This window comes from Giraffa tippelskirchi, chromosome 4 (assembly GCF_054371585.1).
Source record: "Giraffa tippelskirchi isolate mGirTip1 chromosome 4, T2T-mGirTip1v1.2.pri, whole genome shotgun sequence".
Lineage (NCBI taxonomy): Eukaryota > Metazoa > Chordata > Mammalia > Artiodactyla > Giraffidae > Giraffa > Giraffa tippelskirchi.
In genome coordinates this window covers 69225521-69251171 of record NC_137278.1, presented here as the reverse complement: position 1 = coordinate 69251171, position 25651 = coordinate 69225521, and the positions used below count along the sequence as shown (strand labels likewise).

At 35.3% G+C, this 25651-nt stretch overlaps 1 protein-coding gene across 30 annotated transcripts in view; it reads right to left on the bottom strand.

Annotated features, from left to right (window-relative positions):
- Positions 1-25651, bottom strand: part of NRXN1 (neurexin 1) — a 1199463-nt gene that overhangs the window by 957247 nt on the left and 216565 nt on the right. Inside the window, exon 6 of one of the 30 annotated variants that reach the window (XM_081593714.1) lies at positions 10331-10350. The exons of 28 other annotated variants lie outside the window; for them this stretch is intronic. In XM_081593714.1, coding sequence (XP_081449840.1) covers positions 10331-10350 — 20 coding nt within the window. Of the gene's footprint in view, positions 1-10330; positions 10351-23924; positions 23937-25651 lie in introns of all 30 variants that reach the window. One more of the 30 variants, XM_081593726.1, reaches the window with a different exon arrangement.

Genomic DNA, 25651 nt, shown 5'->3' with positions numbered 1-25651 from the left:
CTCTAGAATTTCCCTTACAAATATTTCAACAATGAGCAAGCTAAGGAAATAAAAAAATAAATAAATCTTAGTTCCTCAATATGTCTATTCATGATGGGTTGTTTTTCTGCTCTAACCAAAAGTTAGATGGCTGCCCCTTCATCCTGCTTCTCTTGTTAGGCTACCTCTGAGTATTTAAGTCTAAAGTGATATATGTCATCTATTCTACCTATACTAAGAAATACATGATTTGAAGCTTGAATATGTTTGTTATTGTTCAGTTGGTAAGTCATGTTTGACTCTTTGCGACCTCATTGACTGCAGCACACCAGGCTCCCCTGTCCTTCACTATCTCCCAGAGTTTGCTCAAATTCATGTCTGTTGAGTTGGTGATGGTATATAACCATCTCATCCTCTGCTGCCTTCTTCTCCTTCTGCCTTCAGTCTTTCCCAGTATTAAGGTCTTTTCCAATGAGTCAGCTCTTCACATCAGGTAACCAAAATATTGGAGCTTCAACTTGATTAATTTTATCTCATTGTTGATAAGCATCACCCTGGTTGTTAGCTCCTTGACATCAGGTACTTTGCAGCATAATTCTAATTCACCTTATATGATATTTAGCCCAGTGTGAAAAATATGGTTGAAGTGAAAAATTTAATGTGTGATTAATTTGACATCAACATATTAGCATAAATTAAATACTACCTGATTGCAAATAGGCATTATTATATCAAGTATAGAAAACTCAAATGTCTGCAAGGACCAAAAAGGAAATGTAAATAAATAGAGATATGTTTGTTCAAGGAAATAAAACACAACCAAACCAAAAACTATAGAAAGTGAGGCCATTCTAAATAAAGAGGTCTAAGACATTTACTGCATGGGAAAAGTCAGCTAGACATCGAAAATGTCCATTTTGGTGAAATAAAGTAGTATTCAAATTACATTTCAGGATCATTGAAATGAACAGTCTCAGATCAACTTACTCATATTTACTTAGATAATTAAAATAACCAACTGTAATAGTTTAGATCATTAAAATAATTGGTTTAGTGGCTCACCCAATCCCCTGACCTTCAACTCACTGAGCACCTTAAAACTTATTAGACTTTAAAGACTCTTTATGACCCCATGGACTGTAGTACATCAGGCTTCTCTGTCCATGGAATTGTCTAGGTAAGAATACTGGAGGGATTTCCATTTCCTTCTTCAGGTGAATCTTCCCAACGTGGGGATAGAACCTGGGTCTCCTGCACTGTAGACAGATTCTTTACCATCTGAGCTACCAGGGAAGCCCCAAACAGGAAGCTAATCACAATTTTGTCAACTGCTCTAGGTAAACAATATCATCCTAACACAGTTCTTATGAATATATGGATAATTTTTGAAAAGGGCCATTTGTATAAGAATGCTTTGAGAAAACAAATTCAACCTGTTTAAATTTCTTAAATAGATTCAGTAGAACATTGTATAAGTGTATAGACAGAGCTTATAGGCTGAGGGGCAGTTGAAAAGAAAGAGGACCTTTTATGTTGAAGAATGTAGTCATTTAAAATATATTAATAATCAGATGTTTTACCAAGTTACTGAAATAAGTCTAGCTTTCTGATATTAAAAGTCCTCAAAACAACTTTTCCAACTTTTCCCAAGCACAAATCAAGATACTTGATGACCTCTACCTTAAGCTCCCTCAAAGCTATACGTTCAGATACTTTTGGATCATTATTCTCCCAAATCTTAGGAATTAATAACATCAATTAACAATTCTGTGTCATGAGAATAGAAGAGAAAAGCTGGAGAGCTGCTTTCTTAGACAGAGAAAATAATTCAACACGTGGACTACAGCACACCAGGCTACACATATTTTAATTCCTTGTTTAAACTAGAAACATGTCAACACTTCTCTTTTGTCTTTAAATACCATTTCCTTTCTAATTATATAAAGAAAAGGGTTTTGAGGCTACTACAATTACTGAGGTAAATTTTGGTTTTGCTTTATACCTTTAGGCTCCAGGAAACATGAGAAGAATGCACATTCTAACCCAGAAGAACTAAACTACTCTTGTGGATAATTAGTTTGAACATTCCTGGCTCAGGGGAGAGGATGATAGTTTATTGTGAAATATATGTCCTAGAGAACCAGACCAAGATCATGGACATGTTTCACATTATCTTCTAAAGAACCGTCAGATGGCAGTGTTTAGAGGTCAGAATCCTCCATGAGTTAAATCCAGATGGTTCTCTGAAAGAATTCTATCCATGGAATTCTCCAGGCAAGAATACTGGAGTGAGTAGTCATTCCCTTCTCCAGGGGAACTTCCCAACCGAGGAATCGCACCCAGATCTCCTGCATTGCAGGCCAATTCTTTACCATCTGAGCCACCAGGGAAGCTCCAAAGAAGAAATAATCCACTAAACTGTTGTTCTTTCACTGGTGGAAACAGAGGCACAGCTGTCAGTTTCCCATATAGAAATACATTGTTTAGTTTATTTATTTGAGTGGGCTTTCAGCTATTCCAATTCAATTTCTTCATTTAACAAAGTATATTCCCTTTCAATGAATGCACATTCAAAAACATAAAGATAACAGGTACCTGTTGAGAAAGGAAAGTATACTTCAGATAATTTCATTATTTCCTCCTACCACCTACTACTAATGAATCTGGCTCCAAAACACTCTAAAAGCAACCTTTTAAGATCAATTGCTAGCCATAGAGTACAAAGTATCTGAAGACCAGCTAATCAGCTAATTTCAAGAATTTCCTTATTTGGTAAACATGCTGCTTTAAGGCCAATGGATATTACCTGGAATTGAATAATTGTATTCTTTCAAAAGTGTTTGAAAGGTGACTTCAAACTGTCCAAAACATAGCATTCTTTCATAAAACCCCGAATCCACACACACACACACACACACACACACACAAAGAAAGAGAAGTTTTGGAATAAAGTAATATTATTTTTCAGTGTTTTGAAACCTGAGAGTGAACTGAAGGATGCTTATTACCAAGCTGTAGTGTCTTCTTGAAGAGTCAACACCTGATACTTCAAAAATATTAATCTCTGCAATAAACATTTTACACCCAGAAGTTCATCTTATAACAAACAATTATAGCAAATAGCATTATTAGTTAAAATCTCTGAGTTCTTTATATGTATTCAATTTCCTCTAAATTTCATCTAAATTTTTATCCTGCTTTGATACAACACAGAAATTAATCAGCATAATTAAATATTTAAAGTATTTTAATAATACTTTAAGCAAGCTTACTATTTAGAGCAAGAAATGGCAACCAGGCCAGAATTCTTGCCGGGATAATTCGGACAGAGGAGGCTGGTGGGCTCCATGCACAGCACAAGCTTACTGTTAGTAAGCTAATACTTTACTAAAAAAAATAGCATTTGGATCTTACTTTCAGAATATTCATGAGGAAAGTCATATTTTGGTAAGTGGGTCAGATAATCTAAAATAGTTTTGGGGGGCTAGTTTTCCATGGATAATGACTTAATCTAAAAAGTAATGATATGCTGATTATATCTCAATAAGTCTAGGGGGAAAAAGGTATAGTTAGCCTGTAGACAAATGGAGTATAGAGTTTTTGCCTTTATTCTTTAAATGCAGCATATATCTTTTCTCTCAAAGACCTGCTAAAGTAACACTGATGATTTCTTTGAAAAATCACTGACTTGAATTTACAATTTCTTAGAACCCTTGAGCATTGGATTTTTTTACCTTGATAATCTCTCAGTTGCTCATACACTGAAATATTCCTTTGTCCTTTCTAAATCTTACCATTATTGCTTGCAACCAACAGAGGCATGTATCCTTCTAGACCACTAGAACACATGGCAATATTTGAATGCATAGTAATTTATACCAATTTTTTAAAAATTAAGATGTAGAATTCTCTTTACCACTGAGAATGCTCACATCACAATTATAGCACATATTTGCCTACTTATGAAAATAATAGGACCTCCCTGATAGCTCAGTAGGTAAAGAATCCGCCTGCAACGCAGGAGACCCCAGTATGATTCCTGGGTTGGGAAGATAACGCTGGAAAAGGGAAAGGCTACCTACTCTAGTTTTCTTGGGCTTCCCTTGTGGCTCAGCTGGTAAAGAATCCACGTGCAATGTGGGAGACCTGTGTTCAATCCCTGGGTTGGGAAGATCCCCTGGAGAAGGGAAAGGCTATCCACTCCAGTATTCTGGCCTGGGAAATTCCATGGACTGTTTAGTCAATGGGGTTGCAAAGAGTCGGACACGACTGAGTGACTTTCACTTTCACTATGAAAATAATGCTAAAATACAGTTGGTATTACAAAACACATATGGTTGCAACCAGTGTCCTAGAGTTACTTCTGAATATTCTAATAGACAAGTGTCAAGAGGACTGATACTCTTTCATAAGAGAAAAAAATAGCCATACTAAGATTTATTATCTGACCTCAAATTTAAATCAATTGTAGTGAATTGAATGTCTTTGTATAAACATTTATGTGACTCTTAATAATCTAATGGAGATATGAAAAAGGTCAAATAAAAAAGATAACCATTATTTTCTCAAATTTATTATTTTTTAAGGTCAAATACCAAATTAAAATCTTGTTTTGTGTCCCCTTTATTTACCTAGCAGCATTTCTATTGGAATAAAGTGGACACTGTTTATTTGATTCAGTTATTTATCTCAAAGGGAGAGACAGTTTCAGAAAAATTCTGAAAAGACTATCTTGATGCACTTTCTGGTTCTATATCATAGATTGAGTAGGTTCATAGAGGAGAATTCTTAGAACTATGTCATATAATCAGAATGCGTATGGGGCTGAATTCTTAGAACTATGTTGCATTAGAAGATGAATTTATATCTTTTTACTTCTTTCTTGTACAAATTACAGATATTTACTTTGACTGTATTTACAACTGTCCTACTTCATCTTTGTTGAAAAGTCTGTTCCTTCCTTTATGATGAGTAAGTTAGATTTTGAAACTTCCTCATCATTTAAAGCAAGTGCACTCTGAGTGATTATGTATGTTGTGTACCCAGATCAGGACAGAATTGAGTCTCCAGTGTACAGGTGTGTCAGACAATGTGACAATAAAGGCAGTGGTAATTATAAAAGATCTATTGACTTTTTTTTCTAATTCCCATTAGAATGATGTATGCTTTTTAACTTGTTATTTGATCAGGATGAAAGGGGTAAGGTAATAATCAAAATCTTTACAGGGCTTGTACTTGACATACTACAACAGAGTAACACTTTGTGAGAAGAATATTTCAGGTACTGTATCACCTTTGTTTCTTGTCTCTTTTTAATTCAAGATATTTAATCTGAATTCTGTTTACATATTATTAAATATTTAAAATGTTTATACTTACCTTTTCTGATATTTCAAAGGAAATGCAATAAATAACTGAAAATTTTTGATCCCTTAATAAATTATACAGTAAAAACATGGCAAAAATAAATGTCATGGCTATTTTTAAAGCAGTATGTGAGAGTGTGTGTGTGTGTGTGTGTGTGTGTGTGTGTGGTATGTATGTATATAAGGAGAGGACAGAAAGAGAGAGAGGAAGATTTTAACAGAGATTGAGATTTCATTGAAATATGTATTTAAAAACTGACTTAATTAATCTTCAAAGTAAAATATTATTTTCATAATATTTTATTCACATAATCAATAGGTCTATACAGAATTGCATAATTTTGTATCTGAAAGGATCCTCAGAGCCCACCTTCCTGCATATCAAGTCATACATAAGCCTATTCAGAAAAATGCTAGAATATCTCCTGTTAGAGAATCCCATGCAATTGAACTAGTTCTTATTTCTGGAAAAAAAAGGCTGTGCTGTGTTTGGTCCTCTTTCACAATACCTGGATAGACCTCAACTTGTGAACAAACATTCAATAAGATCTAATATATAAGTAATGCAACCAAAACACATTAAGTATCAATATTATCCTTTTTCATTGCATTAGTTCAAAAATAGCACATCTCTAGATGTTTCCCAAGAACCAGAGCCTTGCAGTTTGCTCTTAATATTAAAAGAAACTCTGTAGTGATGAGTCAACTTCACATTAGAATGCAAGCTATAGATCAAATGGTGTCCCGTATCTAGTATATTATGAATACTTTAGGAAAATGATGTTAAATCTTCTTATATTAAATGTAGGGGTCTTACTAGATGTTGCACTTCACACATTTCAGTGGCCTTGGTGTGCCTGACCTCACAGAATGAAGCAGAGAGCTTTATGTTGAGAGAACAGGAATGTTTCCCAGGCTGCCGTCTATGGGGTCGCACAGAGTCGGACACGACTGAAGCGACTTAGCAGCAGCAGCAGCTTCTGTCATGAGAAAAGCAACCATAAATCAAATGGCTTGTAGCAATCTTGAAGATATCCTACAAGGTGTCTTAGAAAACCAAACAAAAGGAGCAGAAATAGAGCTTGAAGTGAAGACAACACTGGCAAGTTTTGAAAGCTGATACTGCAAATATGGATCTATCTTGTTTATTTCTATAGTAATGAAAGAACCTTCAAAGCTTACTGGTTATTTTATTTGACTTGTGAAGTGCAAAGTCTCTATCTTTAAAAAAGAGAAGAGCCAACAACTGCAAGAAGAGAATGCCTCCTATCTTGATGCAGTTAATGTCACCCAACTAGACAAGATTCTGGCCCTAATGCTAACCATCATTTGGTTCATAAGGTGCTACCGCGTCCTAAAGAAGGGCTGACCAAGTACTATTTTTGCCTTATTAAAAGGAGAGATTCCAAAGTTTAATAACTCAAAAATCTTTCCCTTTAAGATATTAAAACATAGATGAACTAGGGAGACTTAGGTATCTTTATTACAGATGAAAACAATATAGAATGCTTTATGATTATTGGTAAATTACCTTTAGAGTAACAGCGTTTAAAAATATCATGAGGTCTCTCAGACTGCATGAATTATACAGACTCTCAGAGACCACAAACTGTGTCAAAAAGAGGCTCATGAGGAAACCACCATGTCTCTGTGTGTTCATGACTGGATTTCCATGTTTGCATAACTTTGAGTTCTGGCAATGAAACTAGGAGACAAAGAAAGAGACCCAGATAAAGCAAGAAAGCTATCTTAAAGGGAGATATAGGATAATAAGTATTTTCTAGTTAGAATCTGACTTTGAGGTGATAATTAGACACTACTGTGAACAATTATACACCAAAAAACTGGGTAACCTAGAGGAAATAGGTTCAGTTCCTAGAAACATATAACCTGTGTAGACTTAGTCATAAAGAAATAGAAAATCTGAACACCAATAATGAATAGGGAAACTGAATCAGTAATCAAAAATCTTCTAACAAGTCCAGGACCAGATGACTTCATTAGAGAATGCTAACACACATTTAAAGAAAATCAATGCCAAACTCCTTCCCAAACTCCAAAATCTAAAGATGCATACATATGTCCAACTCATTTTATAGTGCTCACATTACACTACTACCAAAGCCAGACAAACACACACACACACATACACACACACACAAACTATAGGCAAATATACATGATGAATATAGATGTGAAATTCTGCAGCAAAATTCTAGTAACCCAAAATAACAGCATGTTTAAAAGTGGGATTTATCTTTTAATGGAAGAATGGTTATACATACACAAATCAATCAATGCCATACAACACTTTAAGAGGACAAAAAATAAAAATCACATAATCTTCTCAAAAGATGCAGAAAAAGCACATGACAAAATTCAACCTCTTTTCATGAGAAAAACTCTCAACTAACTTAGAATAAAAGGAAATTACCTCAATGTAATAAAGGCCCTATATGAAAAGCTCATAACTAATATCATAATCAATGGTGAAAAATCAAAAGCCTTTCCTCTATGATCAGGACCAAATCAAGGATGCCTACTTTTGCCACTTCTATTTACCATATAGTAGAACCTTAGCCAGAGCAATTAGACAAGAAAAAGAAGTAGAAGAGAAAATAGAAAGAGAAATAGAAAGAGAAAAAGCACAATTATTTGTTCACAAATGACAATCTTATATACAGAAAATCCTAAATAATTTCACCAAAAAATGCTGTGAGAACAGATAAGCAATTTCAGCAAAACCACACGATACAAAGTCAACATATGGAAATCAGTTTCATGTCTATATACTAATATTGAACAACAAAATAAGGAAAACATTTTTACAGAAAATTAAGGGGAGGAAAGGACAATAACAATATTTAAAAAACAATTTAAAATGATAATATACTTTTTTTTAAGTACATAAAGATATTTGGCATAAAATCTCTTTCCTACTCCTGTCTCCCTTCTTCTCATTGTCCTCCCTGCATCCTCCTTCTAGGTGATCCTGGGAAATAGACAACAACATCTAAAGTTTCCCAGGTACCTCTAAAATAGAACATTGCTCTGCTTTCAGTCATAAGAGGAAAAGAACACCTTTTGCAACTTCAGGCTCTGGTTTTGAGATGCTTCCTGTCAGGATTAGAGCCATCTTCAGTGCTGATTTCTCAAAAATCAATTAATCAACCACTGAATCAACCAACAAATACTTCCTGAGCATTCATGAGGGCTAGAATAACGTTATGGGTTATGGAGACAATAGAAATAAAATAACTTTTGATGTTACTAATCTTAAAACATATATGTTTGAAATCATCATACCAACATGAAATTGTCAATAAAACCATATTTTCTAATTAAGCAAGTGTGAGATTCTTCATACATACATCTACTCCATCAACAAAATTATATATTTAGGGTTTGGCAGAATTTTAAATATCATGAAAGCCAAACTACTTATTTAACTAGTGAGAAAGCTAAAATTCAGAGAAGCAGCAAGTTTTATAATTAAGAATACGAAGCCTGGACTTAGCCTGATTCAGTTGAAATCCTAGCTCTACAATTTAGCAGCTGTGTGACACGAGATGAACTATTAATATTTAACCCTGTGCTTAAAACTTCCCACCCGTAAAATGGGTGTAATAAGTATATCTTTCATAAGATTGTAGCAATTATTATATGATTTAATATAAGTAAATGGCTAAGAAGGATGTTTGACAAAGAATAAGCACTACAAGTACAAGCTATTATCATTAAAGGTTAAATGACATGTGGAAGATGAAATGGCTAAATGGCATAGAAATGGTTATAAACTGATAAAATTAGGTATTGAATTATCCATTACAAAGCATTTAAGGAAAGCAATTACAAAGCAAAAATTAATATAACATTCATAATAAGGTAATGGCAAGTGTCCAAATGAAAAAACAATAATCCAAAAACCAGAGTGGATGAAGGTGACACTTGCGTTGGGTTGAGTTAGCTCATAAACAAGGAAATAGAAAATCAAGGTGGACAAAGAAGCAGACTTTTTTTAAGGATCATTGGAGCCAGAAGACAGGGCTTAGAGACTCAAAGTCTGCTTGCAAAAGTCTCCTTTTGCTTTCCTTTTCACATTTTCTAGAAAAAAATAGAATGGAAAGTAAGAACACACAGAGGTAAGACCCTAAGCATTAATATTTGGGTAGGAAAATTTTTAAACACTTATTTACTTTACTGGAGTTCTTCACTAAATTCTAGTCTTTGTTTCACTTAAGTGATAGTCTAGTACATTAAAAAATATTAGCAAAATAATAAAAAGAATGTGCTACTACTCATCTGTTCAAATGTGAGTGTGAACATGTATTTTAGAAATATGAAAAGTTTGAAAGTTTAGTAAAAGTTTGCTTCTGACTTAAAAATAAATTTAAGTTTTCCTTTAAACTATGTCAGGAAATAGTTTTCTAATATCCAAAATTTACTAAATATGTTATGTTTCAAAGTAATAATTTATACATTTATTAAAGAGAAAATGAATAGCAAATGTCACAAGCATCATTGATTTACAATTTCCAGATTACTTCTATATAAGTGATAATGTGCTATGCTAAGTGAAATAAGTCAGACAGGGAAAGACAAATACCATATGAACTCTCTTACATGTGGAATCTAAAAAACAAACAAACTAGCTAAAATCAAGCTCACAGATACCGAGAACAGATTGGTAGTTGCCTGAGGTGTGTGTATGGAGGGGGTGCGGGTAGGGGGGTGGGAGGAGAAATGGATAAAAAGGGTCAAAAGATGAATAAATAAATAAACTCCAAGCAACCAAAACAGATTTCACCAAATCCACACACAAAAAGTTCTTAATTCAATTTTATATACACTTCTAACAAGCTTGGTTACCTGGTTTCCTAGCGCGTGATAAATTATTGGTTTAAAAAAAAATAGGGAGATCCCTAAAATAAATGCCTTTCCTGCAAAAAATGCACAGATATATCCCAGGCTTGAGGAATTCTCACCTTTTGCATAAGATGAGCCACTTCCAAGGAACAATTAGCCTGTAGAGACTTCAAAGACTGGCAGCCAAGTCTAATCACATTGCAATTACAGGAATTACCCCTCATGCAATAGTTAATATTGAGGAAAGAGAAAGAGGGGGAAATGTACCTGCACATTTTAAGATAATTAACAACGTTTCTAATGCAGTCCTTCAGATATTAAATTCTCATCTTCACTCTTCTTTCCAACAAATATAATATATCAACAAATATAATATACTATGAGAACTAGTCAGCATAGTTAAAAAAATAATAATGAAGTTAAGGGTCTGTCAGTACAGCTTAAGCCTCTACCCTGAATTTAGAAACCAGCCTTCTAATCAAATTGCATTCAAATGCTTTATTTACAGAGTTACTTGTTATACATTGTAATGCATCACTTTCATTGAATATTTGACTTATCATGGGTTATTGAGCACATTTTTGTGAACAATGGAAACGACAAACTATTGCATTTCCAGTACTGAATCATTGAAAGTCATTAGACAAAAAAAAAACAAAAAAAATACTATAAAAGTCAAAAATCAATGTGCACTTGAACGTGAGCAATGTTGAGCCTAACAGGCTCCCAGAGACTCCTTTGAGTTTGTCATTTTAATTATTTGCATATTAAGATCTCTGCAGGCAGGCAATACTTCAAATGATAGCTCAAACATCTCCTTCAGATGTCATTAGGTTCAGTATTGCCAAATAAATTTTAGTTGTCATACAAGTTTGAAAACTAAAGAGATGGTTTAAAGTCAATCCTAAATCTGTTAGAGTCAGAAGAAAGATTGAGGCATCTAAGTATGGCCCTAGGATACCAGTGCAAGCTGGAATTGCTAGAGATTTGAAATGATAATTAGGACTCTTTTCCTGGGACTAGGACAATAGAAAGTAACAATACCTAGCATGATATAGCTATAGGAAAAGAAAGGCTTTACAAGTAAAGTCACAGAGTAGATATTCAAAAATGCTAGCTAACCATTTTTTGTTTTTTTTACTATAATTAGTGGCAGAGGCAACATCAAGAGCCATATTCCTGATTAAAATTGCACTGCTTTTCCATGGGTTAATTTTGTTTTCTCAAACTAAACTACAGGACAAAAAAAGAGTCTTGTTTTACCAAAGCACACAAAGTATTTTGTCTACATGCTAATTAAATTTGCCAAACTATTTTCCATGCTTCTAGAAGGCAAATAATGAATGCTAAGTCCTAAAGAGCACCCACAGTAGTACTGGATCCATAGCAATAAATGTTCAGCAACTGGTTATTTACTAAGCCCACAGAATGAAGGACTCAATGTTAAAGAATCAAACAGGAATATAAATGAGTGCAGCCACTACGGTGAACAGTATAAAGGTTCTTTAAAAAACTAAAATTATGATATGATCCAACAATCCCACTCCTGGGCATACATCTGAAAAAGAAACTCTAATTCAAAAAGATACATGCATCTCAATATTCACAGTAGCACTATTTACAATTGCCAAGATATGGAAGCAATCTAAGTGTCCACTGATGGATGGGTAAAGAAGATGTGCCATATGAACACAGTGGAATGATACTCAGCCAAAAAAAAGGATGAAATAATGTTGTTTGTAGCAACATGGATGGACCTAGAGATTATCATACTGAGTGAAGTAAATCAGACAGAGAAAAACAAGTATGATATGATATCACTTATATGTAGAATCTTAATGACACACAGACAGAAATAGACTCAAAGATACAAAAAACAAACTTACTAAAGAGGAAAGAATGGGGAGAGGGATAAATTAAAAGTTTGGATTAAAATATATACCCTACTGGAGAAGGCAATGGCACCCCACTCCAGTACTCTTGCCTGGAAAATCCCATGGACGGAGGAGCCTGGTAGGCTACAGTCCATGGGGTCGCTAAGAGTCGGACACGACTGAGCGACTTCACTTTCACTTTTCCCTTTCATGCACTGGAGAAGGAAATGGCAACCCACTCCAGTATTCTTGCCTGGAGAATCCTAGGGACGGCAGAGCCTGGTGGGCTGCCGTCTATGGGGCTGCCCAGAGTTGGACACGACTGAAGCGATTTAGCAGCAGCAGCAGCAGCATATACGCTACTGTATATGGAAAAGATAACCAACAAGGACCTAGAGCACAGAAAACTATATTCAATGTATAATACTGTAGTAAACTCTAATAGAGAATCTAAAAAGTGTGTGTATATATATATATATGTATATATATATATATATATACATACACACACACAAACATATGTACACATATATGAATCACTTTACGGTACACCTGAAACAAACACAATATTGTAAAGGAACTAAATTTCAATTAAAAAGAAAAAAAAAATTAAAAAGGAATCAAACAGGGACAGACTTTATTTTCTTGGGCTCCAAAATAACTGCAGATGGTGACTGCAGCCATGAAATTAAAAGACGCTTGCTTCTTGTAAGAAAAGCTATGATCAACCTAGACACCTTATTAAAACGCAGAGACACTACTTTGCCAACAAAAGTCTGTCTAGTCAAAGCTATGCTTTTCCCAGTAGTCATGTATGGATGTGAGAGTTGGACTATAAAGAAAGCTGAGCCCTGAAGAATTGATGCTTTTGAACTGTGGTGTTGGAGAAGACTCTTGAGAGTCCCTTGGACTGCAAGGAGATCCAACCAGTCCATCCTAAAGGAAATCAGTACTAAATATTCTTTGGAAGAATGATGCTGAAGCTGAAACTCCAATACTTTGGCCACCTGATGTGAAGAACTGACTCATTGGAAAAGACCCCGATGCTGGGTAGATTGAAGGCAGGAGGAGAAGGAGATGACTGAGGCGGGGATGGTTGGATGGCATCACCAGCTCAATGGATATGAGTTTGCGCAAGCTCCAGGAGATGGTGAAGGACAGGGAAGCCTGGAATGCTGCAGTCCATGGGATCTCAAAGAGTCAGACACAACTGAGTGACTGAACAACAACAGACAGGGACTGAATGAGTGAACTCAATCAGGGATGGCGACCAACCTGGAGGTGAATTAAATTCTTGTGTCTACATCAAAGTTTCAGCAACATGAATACACTGACTCTCCTCTCTGCGAATGGCAGCACCATGGGGCACTTGTGGTGAACTGCAGCACCCCCTACCCTCACACTACCTCACACACCCTGTGAATAATGGATGAGAAAGTGTGTGTCCAGACTGTTTGTCACAGAAATAAGCTCCCGCTTATAATAGAGCAGGGGATAATGTGGAAGAAGCTATTCTTATGGAATCACCTAACTATATCTTTTCAAGCAAAAAGAAAAAGGAGAGAGGGGAAAAATTATGAAATTGGGGGCTGAATCAGGAGCAGAAACAATACTTACCGAGCATGTGTTTACATCCAACATATGAAAAAGTTATTTGAGTAAAAAAAGAAAAATATGGCTAGAGTGCAATGTATTATTATATTACTGCTATAATTCAAGACTTTTGTGTGTGTGAGTGTGTGTGTTTGTGTGTGACGGAGAGAGGGGCAGTTGGATGTACAAAAATATCAAGTGAGGTATTTTATAATCTTGAAATCTACTAAATATTTGAAGGGTATGACTGCTACACTTTGGCTCATTGTCTTTCACATTTTAAATATAAAAATGTAAGAGCAGGCAATACCTAAAAAATTTACCATTTCTAAAATTCTATGATTTCACAATTCTAAACATAAAAATAGCTGCTTTTAAAATACTTTCGTATGTTTGAGCTGATGACTTCCTGAACACAGAAAATGCCTGGGCCCAGCAAAGGAAACAGAGGCTTGGCCTAAGGGCTAAACAAATAAGTATGCTGAGACCATAGGTACAGTCAAAGGGTCAGGCTCCTAGGTAAGACACAAAAGTACTTCTGCTGCCTCAAGGTAAGCCTGGGGCCCAGACAGTTAAACACCCACTTCTCCAGGGGACTGCCAAGCTTAAAAAGATTGGCAGATCTCAAAGTTGGATAAAAAGTAAGTAGACTAGCAGGAAGAACCAGCACTCCAGAAGTCAGCTCCCACTTGCTGAGGGACCTTCTGATTAGTGAGAAGAGTAACAACAGGGAATATTTGTTTTAAAACTGCATCAAGTTCACTGAAAAATAAAAATTAGGTGCAGGCATTCACAATTTATTACGACTTTTTAAAACTTCGACGTTAGAATTATCTTGTGTGCCTTTACTGGTCACGTGTGATAGACTACAGGAAAGCATGACAAAACAAATCAATAAATAAGTAAATCAACAGCGCTGATGTCGATAATTTGCCACCACCATTTTGTCCCACATGCTTCCATATGGGTCCATAGTTTATTCCTTCAGTTAGAAACAAAGCCATGAGGTAGGACCAAACCTAGAATATGTAAGAAATGAGTGAAACTGTGATTAGTGAGTGAAACAAAATGAGTGAAGGAGAGTGAGGTATGAGGCAGCTTGCTGCCACAGGGAGAGGAAGGTGCCAAGACATGTAGACCTAGAGACAGTAGGAGTTTGATTTCAGAGAAGCTTAGGTCAGAGGCTATTCCAGTCATCTTGCTATTCGATGATGGTGGTTTGATTAGGGTACTAGCCATGGAAACTGAAAGACATGTATGAATTGGAAGTGGACTCTAACTTTTAATTATTGGAGTTTGTATGTGGGTGTGTGTGTGGGGTGTGTGTGTGTGTGTGTGTCTGTGCGTGTGAGTTTTATAGTGGGGTGAGAAATCAGTGAGGAATCAAGGATGACTTCTATGTATTCGGCTTGAACAACTAGGCATATGGTAATGATATTCATCAGTTCAGCTCAGTCGCTCAGTGGTGTCCAACTCTTTGAAACCCCATGGACTGCAGCACGCCAGGCTTCCCTGTCCATCGTCAACTCCCAGAGCCTACTCAAACTGATGTCTATCGCATCGCTGATGCCATCCAACCATCTCATCCTCTGTTGTCCCCTTCTCCTCCTGCCTTCAATCTTTCCCAGTATTAGGGTCCATAAGCTTGGGTAAAGGGAAAATGTACACCTGTTTCAGTCCTGAGAAGTTTGAGAAACTTCTTAGACATCATAGTGAAAATGTCAAGTAAGTGATCAGTTATATAAACCCAGAGCTCATTGAAGAGATTGGGATTAGAGATTTGGGATTCATCAGTATACAGATGTCATTGAAAGCCACAGTATGAAAACATCTGTGGAGAGATTATAGATAGTCTTTGAGACCAGCAGTTAGAGGTCAACAGAGCAAGAAAAGTCAGCAAGAAAGGCCAAGAATGAGTGGTTATAAAGAAGCAGAGTATAGCATTATGGATGCCAAAGCACAGTGTGTTTGAAGAAGTGGGGAATGGTCACCTATGTGACTTTCATGAGGACAGAAAAGTGATCATTTTGCTTGGCAACCTGGTGACCTTGGTAAGAGTTTACTCAGTTAAGGAGGGCAAGTAGATTGAAAAGAGCTGTTGAGGTAGGTGCTTTTGATGGGCTGAATACCTGCCTGCATGCGTGCTCAGCCCTGTCCTCTGCAACCCCATATACTGCAGCACGCCTGACTCCTCTGTCCATGGGATCTTCCAGGCAAGAACACTGGAGTGGGTTGCCATTTCTGACTCCTTGGGATCCTCCTAACCCAGGGTTCGAACTCACGTCTCCTGCATCTCCTGCAGTGGCAGGCAGATTCTTTACCATTGCACCACCTGGGAAGACGATGGGCTGAATAAACCTTATTAAAATGTAACAGTATTCTTAACATAGAAATGTTATCATCTTTATTCATACTGAAATGTATGCTTGATTTCATGACTATCACACTATAGGATTTGTTTATAATTAATTGTGTTATAGCAGTTAAATTAAAAAGAAAGTGGTGAGAATCCACAAGAATTAGCAGCAAATAATTTGTGAGTTTTTAAAATGCTTTAGGGAAATATGACTTAATACTTAGTGTTCCAACTGGCATTGCTCTTATAAGCAGTAAGTATAACCTTCTGGCTATGATATTGAAAAATTAAAAAAAAAAATAGGAAGAATAAAGTAAACTATTTTAAAGACTTATTTTCAAATGTCACATAGCAATAAATTATTGATTTTCACATCTAAAATTAATGCTTTTATTTATAAAGTATTTTTTAACTCTGAGTAACATAATATATAACTTTGCTTTAAGAGATCATTTTAAAGACTTACAGAGTTTGAAAGAACCCAATTAAGGGTGTTCTGTGTGTCTTTTCAGTCTGCCCTTAGCAAGACTCACAATGTGAGTTCTGTTCTACTTGCTATCAGGGGAAACCTCACAGGAACCCAGAGAATACTGCCTGCTGGGAAAAAAAAAAAAATGAGCTCATTTCTTCATAAAGTCTCTGGCTGTGGCCAAAGAGAACACAGCATCTGTTTATAGAGTCTCCTAACTGGCACTAGGCCATTGTCGAGGCTTGCACTTCTTTACTGGCAAATGTAGCTCATTTTTATTTGTGCTCTCCAAGAGATTCAGCTACCAATGCCCACAGATTTGGATTATGAAAAATTATCTAGGCAGGTAAAAAGAATTGAAATATGAGACAGCTTGGTAGCTTGGCAGGAAGAGGGAGGGAGGCCCAAACTACATGGAAGAAGAAGCATTTTGTGAAACTGAACAAAGCTCCATGTTCTCCTTTGAATAATAAAAACACTCATCCACATACTAACGTGACACAGGGATTTTATTATCAGTTGTCACACACAGTGGTTTTATTAGCACCTATTCAAGGCTAAGCTAATTTAAAAGCACTTGAAATCTTAGGCAGATGTTTTTAAATGAAAAAAAAAGTTCAAAAAGCTCTGCATCATATAATATCTGCTATAAATAGTATAAGGCTCAGCTATTCCTTAGTCTTGAAGCATATCCATTTACATATGAGCTGCCCATATTAGGTAGCATCATTCTCTAGGGCAACAATGTTCCTTGGTCTGTCAGAATTTTATGACATGCATTTTCTCTTTTGCCTAATTTTAAATTCCTAGTCCATTTCATGTTGTAATACATCTCCTCTCACACATGATTCCTATCAGATGTCTCATTTAGTTCCTCTTAAAATTAAAGGAAATATCACTTTGAAAAACTGGAGTTCTTTACTAAAGCTCAACATTAAGCATACTCCAAGACCTCAACTTTTCACTCCTAAGTATAGACCCCATAGAAAAAACCATGCATGTTCACCAAATGACATGCACTAAAATAAATGTTATGAATAACAACACTGTTCATAAAAGTACACAATTATACACAATTATACAAGACCTAACTGTGCCCAAATCAAGAATGAAATCAATAAAATTATCATGCAATGAAAGCTACTACAATGAGAATGAATGATCTAAAACTTTATGCAACAACATGGAGAAGTCTTAAGAACAGATTGTTGGGTAAAAGATGTAAAATAACAGAAATTATAGTGAATACTTTCATTATATAAACTGTTAGTACTTTATCCTGACTAGAAAGCAGAAGAGTAATTACCTCTAATGGGGTCTAGTGAGTAGAAGGGGGCATGAGGGACTTCTGAAACTCTATCATTCTTGGGTTGTTCACCTGGGTGCTGGTTACACAAATATGTTCAGTTTGTCAAAGTCCATCACAATGTATTGTTAAGATATGTTCACACTTTTGTACTGATTTAATAGGTAAGTCATTAAAAAAAAAAAACAAAACTCAAGTTTACATGAATGTTGGCTGAGGCGGATCAGAGATAGCTCAATACCAAGTGTAGGAGACCAAGTTCTTGTTCATAGATATTATCTACCTCTTACTACCAGCTGAAATTTGGCTATGTGACTTGCTCTCATCAAGGAAATATGAGTAGAGATGAGCACTGCTTCCAGTCCAAGCATTAAGAGCTAGTGGGGGTTCATAGTCACTGCCCTTCCCTCTGCCTCAAGACTGCATCCTAGAAAGAAAACACAGAAAGGAACTACAGGCAACTAGTGTCAGACATGCAAGGAGTAGAAAAGTGTCCTTGTGAAAAGTCATTGAGACATTATCCTGAATTACAAGGTTTGAGTAAAACAGTTGGGTATTTTGGACTACTGTAAACACAAAGAACAAAATTATTTCTATCATGTCCTGTATACTCTACAGAGTTTACCTAATTTAATGTTTCAGAGAATCTTCTAGACCTGACCTAGTACTCTTATCTCACAGATTTTCTTAGGCATTGTCAAAACTCTGTAGGTCTCCTGATATTATCTACACACATAGAGACCATAAAACCCTCATGTTCCATTCAGCTCAATACATTATTTCCAATAAACACTGAAGTCCACTGAGACAAAGAAAGCTCAATCAGCTCATAGTGACATTTTCTTGGTTGAAAATAACTTTAGATCCAGCAAGATTTGACCCCCAGTAGTTTTTCTACACTAAGTGGTATTCCTGGACATAACAAATTTATATAAGGGAGATACCAGCAACAGGCTAGGTCAATCATATTTTATTTTCCAAAAATTGGAAATCTGAATGAAAAAAAAAAAATACAAAGACCTGGAAGCTCTTGAAAATAAAAATAAAAGTGAACTAAAAATTGCATAATATCTTCAAGCTTTGGTTATGAGCTACCCTAGTCTCTTCTTAATAAATTCACCTATTTTTCCTGGAAGCCAGAGTGAGTTTGGTAGCTTAAAACCATGACAACTAACTATCAGAAATATTTGTGTCCCTGGATATATGAAATAATAGATCGCTAAACAGAGACCCTGTGTTTCTGAGGTAAACATAAAAATAATGCCTTACTTCTCAAAGTTACTTCTGTGCTTTTTAGTTTCTGGAATTTTTTTTTTTTTTCTAGAAAGGTGATTTTTATTGGCAACAGATGCACAAAGTGGCCTTGCCCAAGAATCTCCTAAAGTTTTAAGGTTAATTTTAAATTGCAACCCTTCTAAGCAGATTTTTTAAATGAATTAAAAAAAAAACAAAAACCTTATGGTTGGGTCGAGTTTTCAGTCTTATAATATGACAAGAGAATTCTCCAGAATATGTATGGAAACCGTGGTTGATTTTCAATGTCACACAGACACCAGTTTGTTCTATAAACTATATTTCCTAAGAGCAGGAAAGTGGGAGCTACTTCTTATATATTATCCACAGAACTGATGCAAAGAGAAATGGCATTTTGAGTAGAACTAATCACTTAAATTTGAGTAATAATGGTAGGCAAGTATGGAAAAATGGGGTTACAATTAGGGCGAACTTAAATAATAATACATTTCCAAGTTTGGATGAAATCCTCTAGGCAATGGTAAACTGGAGAAAATTTTTGAACAAGGGATAATATAATGAAAATACTATTTCAGTCATGCATAATATATTAAAACATGGAAAATCTGTGTTAGCAGACGAGTTAAAAAACAAAATATCTTTACAGAGAGAAAAATGTTCTGGGTGAGTTGGTTTGGGAAGATAATGAAAGATGACAGAAAGAACAGCCAAGGCTGAAGGTCAATGCAAGATCCACACAATACAGGGCTCAACTATAACATATTCAGTGTTTCTGTCTTTTCCAATGTATTAAAAATAATAAGAGATTGTACAGATACAGTTAGAAAGTATGAGGAAATTTAGAAATGCTAGACATCATCAATTTTTTCGCCCCTCTGTGAAAATCATGGCTTAGAGAATAAGACAAGTTACAGACTGGAAGAACATGCAAATATCATTTTTGACAAAGCACTTGTATCGAGATTACATAAATAATTCTCAAATCTCAAGAAACATAGTTAATGCAAAAAGAGTTATCAAAATAACTAGCAAGTGTATATGGACGCTAAGTAAGATGGCTGAAATACCCAACTAGGCTTGTTAAAAAAGTAAGAATAGCCAGGAGAGTAAACAGAAGGTATCCAAATAAATTTAACATGGAATGGGCTTTGCTCCTATATTTTACGATTATTTATGATCAGTTGATTATCTGAATGGATCTGTTTTTCAGATGAAAAGAGACAATAATAAATCATAAATGAATAATCTTTTGTCAATTTTGTTCAAAATGGGACCCATGAGTACATCTTGGACTTCTCAACTAATTGGTTTTACAATTTTAAAGAATCTCATTCTCAGCTTCTCTTTGTGTGAGTTTAAAAATAACTCAATTGCTTGAATTTCATGAGAAAAGGACAACCACAACAAAATCCACAGTGACAAGTCTCATGTGACTTGAAATGGGAACCACTGATCTGGAAAGTCAGAAAATCTACATTTGAAAGATGCTCATAACAAACTAGATAATCTCAAGTAAATTTAAATCTCTTGGGCCTCAGTTTACTCATTTGAAAAAAAGTGTTTGTATTAGATAAGCAGTTCTAACTTTTACAATATCCCATGCAGGGTGTGTGTGTGAGTGTGTGTACCTTAGATTCCCAGGTAGGACTCAACACCAGATCTGTGTTAGAGCTCTGGGATCTATCTTTGTAATAAGGAGCCCTATTGATGCTGAGGCAGAAGGCCTTGGATCACACTTAGAGAAACAAAGGACTGGATAGAAGGTCCCTACCTCATGCAGCTCTAATATTCTATGATTTAGTCAGCATCTTTCATTTTGTTCTTCCTTGCTCTTTAGCAGTGCAGACCAGACTATTAGAGTTGTCCTTTTTCATATCAGTAAGGCAGCAAAATTACTAGGGTTTCCCTTAGATCTGTATTTTCCGTGAACAACACAGATAACCACAGACAGCCCAGAAAGAGCTTACTTTTCAAAATTGCTTTCACATGGGATATCTTCTACCATGTAGCCTCACCTTCTCTATAATTTTTGTAATTCAAACAGGCCTCTTAAACCACAATTGATCTTTAAGGAGTCACCTTTTGGATCATCTCCTCAAAAAGATTTAAACTCCTAAGTACATGATGGATTATTTGATATAAATGAAAACTAATGATATCTTTAAATTGTATTTAGGCCAATCAAAAGGCCTACCAAAGAAAATTATGTTTGACCTTTAGTTTCAATTTCTTATGTAATTTCATCTTGTTGTTTTTTCAATAATAAAGAGAAAAATTACATTTAAAAATATGTTGATATTTAGTTAAGGGAATTCAACTATTGATTCTAAAAGAAGGCTTTAATTTTATTTGAAAAGTAAATTCTAGATGATTAATCCACCCTTGACTTAAAAAATGCAAATGTTTCCAATAATAATGATAATTGGCATGCCAGCAGATGACATTTACTTTGAGAATATTAAAGTTCTCTGAGGAAATATGGGTATAAACATTCAAAATTAAACTTCGAGATAATTAATTGTATTAATCTTAAATGAATAATAAATCACCAGAAATAAAAATAATCTTTAAGTGCTAGAAAAATCAAAATAATCATATTCATTTATGCTGCTCAAGTATACATGCTGTGCGGAAAAACCCTGAAGCAGAGGGCTGATATCTGACATTCCAGACAAAATCAGATGAGGCTAGTAAGTTAGAATTCATGTTATTTTCCTTCCAAATAGGTTGTTTGGGGCCAGAAATTTCCATGCACTGAGGCCCACTTTCTTTATGTATAAAATAGGGACCACTCTGGACACATCAGCAAACCTCTCTGTGCTAATCTTCAAATTAAATGAGGGTAGTGTAATTCGAAGTGGCTCAGTGGCTACGGGGGTTTCCAGGTGGCTCAGTGGTTAAGAATCCACCTGCTAATGCAGAGCATGCAAGAGACAAGGGTTTGATTCTTGGGTTCGAAGCTCACCACTTCAGTATTCTTGCCTGGAAAACCCCAGGGATAGATTAACCCAATGGGCTACAGTCCATGGAGTCGCAAAGAGTCGGACATGACTGAACAACTGAACATGCACAGTGTAACTACAGACCTCTTTTAATCCTAATGTTCTAATATTTAAATTGTGGTGCTTGAAAACTTTAATATTCTCTTCACATTGGCTAAATGTGAAAACATAGTCTCAGTGACTAAAAATCTAAAATGTTCCATTCGGAAAAAAGAAAAAGAGACACATTTCTGGTTTTAATTAGTTACAGCAATAGAGCAGGCTTTGTTTTTTACTTTTAAATTGTTTGTTGTTTATCTTCTGTGATCTTCTGTAACCTTACTCTAAGTCACAGATTTTAGGATCCTTTAGATTCTTATATCCTTGGTGTATGAGAAACTAAGAGATCATGACTGTAATAAATTTTAGGGGGTATTGATCCTGACAATATCTATGGACATCAATTGTTTTGTGTAAATTAAAAAATAGATATAACTGAAACAAATCACCTGGAACTTTATTAAAAAATAAAAATCCCAAGCATAAAATCATGTCTGGGTTTTCAATACTAACAAATTACAAACCCTGAAGATATCTTCCATAACATCATCCCCTTACCTAGAGTTTACTTTCTGAAAAGAAACCTGCCCTGGTTATCACTGTATTCACAGGGAAAAACCTACTACTTAATAGGTGTTAATTTTCTGTAATTTATGGATGAACCAATGAACAAGGTATAATAGTTCTTAGGAAACAACAGAACTGTCTAACTTTATTGTTATCTACTCATATCCAGGTAAGAATTCAACTAAATATTCTGGAGAACAACATAAAAGATATCACATTACCCTTTAAAATATAACTGAGATCAATCCTTTTTTTTTTCCCATAAATTGGAAACTGAGCCTCTTCTTTGTACTCGTTTGAGGCAGGGTAACACACTGGCTTAGGACAGGAACAATTTTGAGTCAGGCAAGAATAGGTAAGAATCCAGAATGTCTTCCACACAAACATTGTTAACTTGAGCAAGTAATTTCATCTTGTTGAGGCCCATTTTCTTTACTTAAAATACTGGAGAAAATAATTTTAATTTATGGTGCTACTGAAATATTTCAATGTCAAAATTTTATAAATTATTTAGTACGGTGGCCAGCACAAAGTAACTATTCAATAAATAACTGCTACTATAGCTACTAAATATATTAAAAATCAATGTTTACATAATTTATAGCTTTCCTTAACTGGCCGGTGTCAATTTGATAGGTAAGACGCAAGATAATCGTTTTTCTCTTTCTTATCAATATATTTCAAGACATAAAGAAATCAGTCTGCTTTGTAATTCCTTATTTTTTCATTCCTGGAACCAAGATTAATAATACTTTCCTTTCCTTAGAAACTGCAAATATTAATTATCTTTAATTCAAATTCAAGCCCTTCCTCCTCTATGCAAGTGAAGTTGCTCAGTTGGGTCCGACTCTTTGCAACCCCATGGACTGTAGCCCACCAAGCTCCTCCATCCATTGAATTTTCTAGGCAAGAGTACTGGAGTGGGTTGCCATTTTCTTCTCCAGGGGATCTTCCCGGCCCAGGGATCGAACCCAGGTCTCCCGCATTGCGGGCAGACACTTTACCGTCTGAGCCACCAGGGAATCCTCTTCTATGACACCTGAATAATGTCAGTCCACGTAATCTCACCCTCTTTTGACTTCCCACTACTATCATACTATATATTTTAGTAGCTAGTGTTTATGCTTATTTATTTCTGCAACTATACAAGGAGCTCCTTAAGGGTAAAGGATATGGTTACCAATTATACTGTTTTTCTTTTCTGTACTTCTAGTGCTACCCTTTTAAAATATTGTTTCATGTACTATAGGGACTGTTTCTTTTCCCTTCTCAATAAATAAACTGTATGTCAGGAATATCAGAAATTTTGCCTTCTTAGTTCTTTTAGTTCTTGCCTTTTTAGTTCTCGCACTAAAAGGAGTTAACACAAGAAGCTGGGATAAGTATGTGCTTCACTCATTTGAGAGATAACTGTGGTTGACCACTCAAGTGACAACTCCCTCCCTACTAAGAAATGAGCTCATTGTTTCCTTCTCCAGTACACGTGGGTTTATAGGAAAAGGTATGGCTATGATGTGCTTGTGGGATCTCCCCTCCAATATGCCCAAAGCTAAGAATTCAGAGTCAAGTTTGGAGGGGTAGGGCCTATGGTAAAGTGGAGAGTGCATGCTCTGCCTAAAGACATTCAAATAAAAAGAGAAAAGGTAGGGGAAAAGGGGGAAAAATCACTACACCCAGCTAAAGTAAACATACTTTTGTGCCATATTTGCCTGAAGGATGACAGCTTTCCTGAAACAGCCGGAAGGCTGTCCATTGATTCATATTCATTGGACTTTTGAGAGCAAAAGTCTCAATCTTTATTGAAAAATTGCTTTATTGGGTCACTCTTTATTTCATATAGTTTGTCACTGTGTCTTCATGAGTATATTTACACTTGCCATATAATATCTTAAATTGGGATTTAAAGATATCAATCCTGAAATGATAGTGAATCATACTTTATCTTTTTAGCATAGGATCAGTAATTTTCATGATCTATTACATCTGTGTAACTTCAGTCTTCATATGTGAAATTTATGTATATATAATCACATTTGTGTGACTCTAGATATATGTAATTTACACATTTATTATAAATTAATATTCCCATGGGGTTTTCCAGGTGGTGCTAGTGGTAAAGAACCCCCACTGCCAATGCAGGAGACATAAGAGACACTGGTTTGACCCCTGGGTCAGAAAGACCCCTGGTGAAGGGGTCTACTCTAGTTATTCTTGCCTGAGAATCCCATGGAGAGAGGAACCTGGCCGGCTACAGCCCACAGCGTTGCAGAGAGTAAGACATACATGACTAAAGCAACTTGGCACACACGCACACACACAATATTCCCATACAATATATTAATATATTTAAAGCAGTGTAGTAAACTAATATAATAAAGCTATTTATAAAACAAACTTGTATTATAAATTAAAATTTGACATATATAAAATTTATATAATTGAAAAATTCATAATTTAAAACACTATATCTTTAATTTGGAGAAGTGTTTTAAGCCAACAGATATGTAGAATAAGCAAAATACTTTGCTAGAGACTGAAATGTTCATGAGGGAGAAGAAGTAGCACTTGAAAGATTTTTATTAGGCAATAACTGATGCTAGATTGTTTCATTCAACTCAGAGTTTTGACAATTGTTTTTAAACCAGCATAGAAAATTTTGTAGCTTGATGTCAACTTTAGTATTAAAGTGTCTTTCACCACAGTCATTTAACAAAATATTACAACAAATTAAAAAATGGTTTGGCATTCTGAATGCTTATAACTAATTTTGTTCAAACAGTTAGAGGCTCTAAAAATTTTCACAGGACAATATAATCATCAAAATGCCTTCCTTCTATTATTGAAGTACTATAGTTACCTTCACGTTGGGTGAAGATTCCAAAAGTACTTCCTCCTTTGTTGCAAAAAATTAACTTTTCATAAAAGCATGTGATTGAGCATTCATATTCTTTTCAAAGACTCATTAAAAATATCCCTACTT